The sequence below is a fragment of the Astyanax mexicanus genome, unplaced genomic scaffold (genome assembly GCF_023375975.1).
Source record: "Astyanax mexicanus isolate ESR-SI-001 unplaced genomic scaffold, AstMex3_surface scaffold_32, whole genome shotgun sequence".
NCBI classification, from domain to species: Eukaryota; Metazoa; Chordata; class Actinopteri; order Characiformes; family Acestrorhamphidae; genus Astyanax; species Astyanax mexicanus.
Genome location: NW_026040042.1, coordinates 949,610 through 958,291, shown reverse-complemented (window position 1 = coordinate 958,291; position 8,682 = coordinate 949,610). Strand labels below are relative to the sequence as shown.

The window sequence follows — 8,682 nt, the reverse complement described above, 5'->3', positions numbered from 1 at the left end:
CAGCCTGATTACAGAATCCACGGACTTGCTGACTTTGCAGCTTTGCTTAGACCGTGAGCATCATACAGGAATCTGGATTTTAATAATGTATTCGTGGGTTTGCCCAGTTAGACTACAAGCCACAGACAAAGTTGGCATTATAATATAATATAATATAATATAATATAATATAATATAATATAATATAATATAATATAATATCTCATAATATAATATAATAAAATAACTCATTCACTCACTTACTCATCGTCAACCGCTTTATCCTTTAAGGGTCGCGGGGGGGCTGGAGTCTATTTTCTGCACAAAAGCACATTTTGTCATCACAAAAACACAAACTCCTGATTAACATCAACTAATTCTTTCAAAACAAAAGAACGCATGTTCTCTGTTCCAGAGCTACGTATAGTCAATCACAGTGCAACCACTGTTAAAATAATAAAAGCTACTGACATTACAGAAACAGCATCATGATTGTTGTTTTTTAATAACTTTTTTATAAAGAAATTACTTGAGTATCAAATGTGAGCAACATATTGTCTAAAAGTTGTTGAGTGATATTTATTTTATAGAACTATAGAGTAGAATAAAAAGTGCACTATAGGACTCTGTGGTGTGGTCTAAACTTTCTCTTCCATTACTTTAACTTTTATACTTTTTACCATATTTTTGAAACCAGAACTTTTAGACTTTTACTTGAGTAAAAGTTGATACTTGAGTTGATGCTTCAACTTCTACAGAAGTATTTATATTTTAAACTCTAGTATCTATACTTCTACCTACAGAGTAATGAATGTAAATACTTTTGGCACCTTTGTTCCTCTTCCTTATCCTGACCCAACTCTTCCTCTCTCCCTTGTCCTGGTTTAACTCCACCTTTTCCTGGAGTAACTATTACTTTCCCTCCATCCAGATATATTTTCTTTCTTTTGTCTCTCTCTCTCTCTCTCTGTGAGCTCCAATAGCTACACTGGCCACACTCAGTCCAAAACAAAAATCCTCTTTTTTATGTGCCCATGTCACTGACAGCATTATGTCTGATGATAAAATCCAGTTCCAGCTCTGATTGGCTTATCATAGAATTTTATTTATTATTAATAATGTGTAAATTCAAAATTGTATATTAGTTATAAAAGATTTACACATGCTATTATTGTACAAACAGCAGTTATATACTGTATTTAAGGTTTGTAACATGAGATATTTAATTTTAGCATGCTGTATTAAAGCAATTGTAAATAAGATAAGAAAAATCCAGAACTGTGTTAGTGGATAATTTAGTTTGTTAATAAAATGTAAGCATGTATAAAACATGCTAATTGAATACATATTGCGTGATCGCTACATGAACTGTATGAACAGTTTAGTCCACAACAGACAGATGTTGAGTTAAGCGTATTTAGAGTTTTGAAAATGTGAATACAGATCAGATAAAAGCATGTTAGTGATTGTAAAAAACTGTAAATAGACCAGAGCTCATGTGGAGCAGATGATGAATGATGAGATAAGAGGAAGCTCTCTGCCTCCCTCTGGTGGTGGAAACCAGTCTAGCAGCAGGTCTGGATTCAGGCTGAGTGGTGGCTCTCTGCCTCCCTCCTGTGGGGGGATGCCAGCTCTCCCTCACAGCTACTGTCTGTAATGATCATGTTTGCAGTGTAAAGAGAGACTTTTAGCATTAATGCTGCCTGTTTATTTCATATATTAATAAAGTGCAGTGTTTAGTTTATTTTACTGTTGTTTCTATGTGTTGATTTTCTAGTGCAGTCTATTGGCTGATCAGCTGCTGGAAGCTCATCATTAATCTATTAAATTAATCTAGCTCTTAGTTACTCTTACAAAAGAATTACTATGGTTTTACTATGATTTTATATAGTAACTGTAGTTATTGCATATATAACCATAACATTACTCTGAACTACTGTGCTTCCTTATGATCACTATGTTTAATTAATGATGCTGCCATAGTTTTACTATTGTAGTTTATAGTTATAGACATAGTTATGTGGTATCTGTGATTCTACCATTAAAAATACTGAGACACATAATGCTAATTATTACACTGTCTGTTCAGCTGTTCTATAGTACAGTATTTATTATACAGTTATTATATAGTTATTACACAGTTATTACACAGTTATTACACAGTTATTACACAGTTATTATACAGTTATTACACAGTTATTACACAGTTATTAATGATTATCTCTATAACTACTAGGATGATTTATGGTGAATATATTATTGACATATTTAAATGTGACACTGCTGTAATTTTAATATGATAATAAATAATTATAATAATTACAGTGGCTTGCAAAAGTATTCATACCCCTTGAACTTTTTCACATTTTACCACCTCACAACCACAAACTTAAATGTATTTTATTGAGATTTTTAAGTCATAGACCAACACAAAGTATCACATAATGACTTGCAAAAGTGAAGTGAAAAAATATTAACAGAGGAGGAAATGTATCAGACAGAACATATCCTGCTGTTTGTGCTTCCATATAAACATTTCACATCATCAGATCATGTCCAGCTTTCACTGAGAATATCAATAAACATGTCACTCCTCCATTCCTGAACGTAATACTGAATTGAGGAACTAATCCAGTTTAAACCGGTTTAAAGGGAAAGTGAAATTTTAGTAGCTTCTGTTTAAATGAGAAGAACATGAAGAACAGATAAACCAGAGGCACAGAGGTAAAAACTGAAGCTTTAATACTAGAATTTACTGTCTGACTAAAAGTGTTTTAAACTCAGAGAGAAGAACTTTACATTACTTTAAAGAAGAAATCAGTGTGTGTACTTGATAAGTGTGTGTGTGTGTGTGTACAGTATTAGGTGTAATCTGAAGGAGGAAGATGAGCTCCAAAATGAGTGTCTCTGGGGAACAGGACACACAGGAAGCTGAGAGGTGAGAGAATAATGTGATTGGGTATAAAGTGAAAGGTTTGCTGGAAAGGTTGTAGATGGTGTCTGATACTGGTTGTGTTTTAGACTGGATCAGGATAAGAGATCAGACTCACCTGAACCCAGCTGTGTCTCCATGAAGAGTGACCAGTCAATGGAGAAACCTTTACACTTCAGAGAGGATAACAGATCTACTGATCTCAGGTAAGGATGATGTAACTGGAGAATAAGATGACATTTGTTTTTTTGTGGATCTGGAAGAGTAAATGATTGAAGGGATTGAAGGATCTGACAAATTTAAAATAATCAATAAAGATACAAATAGATCCCAAAGTTATTTATTTAACCTGTTTCATAATTAACATGTAGAATAACTGTAAACTAGTTTACTGTATTAAATTGTGTTTACAATTAAAAGTGGTCAGTGAACAAAGCAAGGTCCAAAATGAGAGATACAAAAACAGGCAAAAAAAAGTGTTGAATAAGGATTCATGTGATCGACTTCCTAATAGAGGCATGTGATGTGTCATGTGATCGTGAGTGTAGTTTCAGTGTGAGGTGCATCCTGGGCAATGAAGTCCAGAGGCTGCAGATCGCAGGTAGAGCTGAGTGTGGAAGAGACAGGAGCGCTTACAGCACCAGGCGTGACACACTTACTACTTACCAAATCTTACATGAATAAATGAGTGAATCCTAGTATTTATACACTTAAAATTCTGAATGAAATAAATATAACTATCCATATTTACCCCATTGTTCATCATGAGTTTTATAATTACTTATATTTTTTTGTATTATTTAAGGACTGTATAATCATCTAAAATGTGAATTTTATTACCAAACTTTACCTTAATACAAGAGTAAATCCTGATATTTATACATTTTATACTCAACAAATATTATTAGTTGTACTTAAAACATTGTTCCTCTCTTAAATGTTTTAGTGAGATTCCGAGAGAGAGGACAGACCCTCCTGAACCCAGCTGTGTCTCCATGAAGAGTGACCAGTCAATGGGCAGATTTATAGAATTCAGAGAGGATAACAGTTCTGCTGATCTCAGGTAAGGATGACATGACTTTTTGTGTTCTCTGAATTCTACAACTATAACTTCTATACTATAACACACTTTAGAGATGGTAACAATTCTATTAATCTCAGGTAACAATGATGAGAAGTTTTAATATTGGTTAGATATTTAATTTTCAGATGGATAAACTTTATTAGTTTTTGCAAATACTCACTTATTTTGAATTTGATGCTGCAACACGTACAAAATAAGTTGGGACAGGGGCAACAAAAGACTGGGAAAGGTGAGGAATGCTGGAAAAACACCTTCTCAGAACATTCCACAGGTGATCAGGTTAATAGGAAACAGGTGAGGGTCATGATTGGGTATGAAGGGAGCATTCCTGAAAAGTTCAGTCGTTCATAAGCAAGGATGGAGAGAGGATCACCACTTTGTGAAGAACTGCGTGAGCAAATAGTCCAACAGTTTAAGAACAGTGTTTCTCAACATGCAGCTGCACAGAATTTAGGAATTTCATCACCTACAGCCCATAATATCATCAAAAACTTATTGGAGCAGCATAGGTACAACATGCACAAAACATGGAGTGTACTAAATACCATCATCAGGAAGGACCTGCAAGAGTAGACACTCCAGAATATCTAGTAAAAGAAGACGATACAATTATAACTAAAGAAATGATTCATGAGTTTAATTATTACTATGTAAAAATTAACTTAGTAAAAGAGATTGTGAAACCAACAAATAAGGATGGTGTAGACAAAGATATTGTTGATATAAACCCTTTCCCTATGTTTAACAGGAGAACTGATAAAAAAATGAAAATACTGGAAATTGTAAAAAAACAAAAATAAATATAGCCGCAAGCGCAATCAGTGGGTTCAAGCACCAACTGGCACAATGGTGCCTACTAGAGCATAGGATAGTGATGTGTAAGAAGGTCTATTATAATTGGAGACACTCTGTCACATTTATAGATTATCAAAAGTCTTTCACCTGTTATTAATGATGGGCAGAGGACACTGAACATGATCAGTGCTTAAATTCACATGCAAATATAATAAAAGTTGTAGAATATTCATCACTTGAGTTACAATTAGTCAAAAGGTGTCTACATGTTATAGTTTTTGATTAGGAGACCTGAACCAGAATGTTCACAAAGTGGTGTTCAGATTGAGCTTTTGACCTTTTCAAAATAAGCTGACTTTTTGACCAAACAAGTTTATATTAACACCAAGGAGTGAATGTTCTGACATGTAATTACAAAGTTGTTCTAAATCTAGATCTGAATTAAATGGTGCTGCACCACAGTGATATTGTACAGCAGTGTTTAACATTGTGAGAGGTTACAGCAAATATTGCACAGTTACAGCAATTTAGGTTGGAAATTTCAAGGACGCGCTGATTACTTGATGCCTGGACACTATTGTAAGTGAAAGTTTGACAATTGTTTTTGATGTATATTTACCTGCAGACTCTACAGTGTGCAACAAGACCAAAATGGAGGTGATAGGCCAAATATCCCGAGACTAGTTTAAATATAGCTATTTTAAAACAAGTAGCAATTATGAATAAACAAAGCATTTTTTAAACATAACTGTATTTACAAATATGTCAGAGGCACTGCACTTAATATGGCAAAACCAATTAGATGTAAAAATATTACATTATGATTGAGATATACTAGTTTTTTTGGAACAGCGCCCCCAGTGGCCGAATTGTTTCACCACTTTGCAGCTCACTACAATGTCTCCATCTGAACATAACAGCCAAGTTTCATCCTGATTGGGCAATGTACAGCCTGTGAAAAAGCCTGCTGAATGCTGATTGGCTGATGTCGTTCAGCCATTTTGTTTGATGAAGTTGCCCTTTAAACATCCTTTAGCGTTTGTATGATAGATTCTGTGTGCAAATTTTCAGCTTGCTAGGTTGCACGGTTGCTGAGAAACAATGTTCCAAATTTAACTGTTGGAGTGAATGGGGCATATATCCGGAAGGACTAATTAGCATATAGCGGCCATATTGTTTACAAATTTCAAAAAAAGCCCATGCTCTATCGAGTATTTTGATACCAAACATGTCAGTATTGGTCAAAATTCCTAGGACTAGTTCGCAAAAGTACATGGTCCAAATTAAAGGAAACCAGCAAAAAAAGAATTTTATTTATTTTTATGGTTCTGGAGTTATTGAGAAAAAAGTGAAAAATGAACTTTCCTTGTTTATAGCGCCACCCTTTGACCAATCTGTGCCATTTTTGTTGCTGCTTTTTCAGAGGAAAAAGAATAATAATAATAAGAAGAAGAAAATCTTAGCAAAAACAATAGGGTTTTACGCACCTTCAATGCTTGAACCCTAATAATAAAACATCCACAAACTGGAATGGAATAGAAATGACTACAGTCAAGTCTATAATAGAATGTATGGTGAAACATTTTACATATATCTGTAATCAGTCTCTTAAAACAGGCTCGTTTCCTAATAAAATGAAAAAAGCTAAAATTATTCCAATTTATAAAAGTGGAGACTTTCACCAGCTCTCAAATTACAGATCAATCTCTCTGCTCTCCCAGTTCTCAAACATTTTAGAAAAAATATTTGTAGAAAGGATAAATCATTTCATAGACAAACACAATTTACTGAATGACCAACAGTTTGGTTTTAGAGTAAATAGGTCCACCTCAATGGCGGTGATGCATCTTGTAGAAGATATATCAGCTGCAGTGGATCACGAGGAGTATGCTGTTGGGGTGTTTATAGATTTTAAAAAAACATTTGACACTAGGGGTGTGATGAGACACTAATCTCACGAGACGAGACGAGACACGATATTGGGTTCACGAGAACGAGACGAGACGAGATTTAAAAATAAAAATTTAAAGAAAATGTCAAAAATGGAAAATGGCTTGAAAACTAGAGTTTTATTTGACAAAATCATACAACACAATTAACAGACTGGTTTCTCTCACACATTGATTTTATAGGAAATAGAAATAAAAATAAGATTAAAAAATAAAAATAAAACTTTTCTAGGTCTTATATAGAGCAAACAATAAGTACAAACTACAACCATTCATATTAAGACTTTGCTTGAAGTGCAAACAGAGACAGAACATGTTTTTTAATACAGTACAGAGCTAAGGGATTAGTACAGCTGCCTATGAAACAGTCAGGTGTAGGATTTACTTACAGTATTTATATACGGTTTGTGTCTTGTTGGTCACTCTGTCACCGTTTATTGTTTCCACTGGAGCCAAAATGCAGCCAGATATACAACTTAAAAGTAGCAGAAGCATCCTCTATGCCAGGAGTATTTAATTAGAATTCAGTATGGTCCAGTTCTCGTTTTTCCGCCCGTTTTCGGGCTCCCTTTCTCCTTATAAAGGCGTTTTTTCACGACCGCGACCCTGACAACAGAGGTTCGATCCCGCGTGAGGAGCGGTGTGTTTATTTATTTATTTTTTCCCTTACCGCGTCTGCACAGATCTGATTGACTGAAGAGAGCGTTTGGTGATCTTGCCCCACACGTGATTGGTCTGTGATTTACTGCGCCGCAAAGCGGGTATACAATTAAATCCCCGAATTTTCCTCTTCTGCTGAGAGCTGCTCTCACTCCTCAGCCACCCGCTGTATCGCTACTGGGTTGCCAGATCCCTCTTAAAAAGTCCACACTAAACTATTTTTTTTCTTCCCGCGAGACAGGTTTAGGCTTGACGAGAAATATCGTCACGTTTAATCTCGCGAGATCTCGTGCCACGAGATTTCTTCACACCTCTATTTGACACTATAGATCATGAATTATTAATGACCAAATTAGAACGATATGGCTTTAGAGGAGCAGCATACTCATGGCTTGAGAGTTACCTTGATAACAGGTATCAATATGTACAAATAAATAATTTTAAATCTAAATTATTGAAGGTCACTTGTGGAGTTCCACAAGGTTCAGTATTAGGACCAATATTGTTCACACTGTATATAAATGATATCTGTAAAGTGTCAAAATTGCTAAAATTTGCATTATTTGCTGATGATACTAATCTGTACTGCTCTGAGAAATGTTTGGAACAGCTACTGAATACGATGGAAAGGGAACTGACAGTCTTAAAGAAATGGTTTTATATAAACAAGCTATCCCTGAATTTAAGTAAAACAAAATTCATAATATTTGGTAAAAGACAAATAAAAAAAATACAGTTAAAATTAAGATTGATGATGTTAATCATAAATGTTAATCATAAATTATGCTGGCAACAATTCAATTCTAGTGATACTATATACAACTAAAGATATATTGAATCAAAATTAACTTTATATACTGTTTTGTTCCTTCATTGTTCCATACATGAGCTATTGTGTGGAGCAGTGGGGAAACACCTATAAAACCAACACTAAACCTTTAAATCTTCATATTACAAAAGAAAGCTATAAGAATTATAAGTCAAAAAACATACTATGAACCAACCAACAAATTATTTATTAATCTACATATTTTAAAATTCAGTGATATAGTCAACCTTTAAACTGCACTGTTAATGTACAAAGCACAAAACCATTTACTTCCTATCTGTATCCAGAAGCTGGATAAAAGAGAGCAAATGTGAACTTAGAGGAGTAGGTGTGTGTTTAAAAAAACTAAATTAATAACTGATTAAAAAAATAGATGTATATCTGTTAAAGGGGTTCGGTTATGGAATAAATGTGTAAAAGATTTAAGAATGTGTAGAACACTTTGTAAATTTAA

At 34.2% G+C, this 8,682-nt stretch overlaps 1 protein-coding gene across 1 annotated transcript in view; it reads left to right on the top strand.

The window, feature by feature from the left end:
- Window positions 1-2,842: 2,842 nt before the first annotated feature.
- The window catches only part of LOC111188498 (NACHT, LRR and PYD domains-containing protein 3), a 776,814-nt gene continuing 770,974 nt past the window's right edge, over window positions 2,843-8,682 (top strand). The window contains exon 1 of the mRNA XM_049473017.1: window positions 2,843-2,917. Within this exon, the coding sequence (XP_049328974.1) occupies window positions 2,865-2,917 (53 nt within the window). The 5' untranslated portion in view covers window positions 2,843-2,864. The remainder of the gene's footprint in view (window positions 2,918-8,682) is intronic.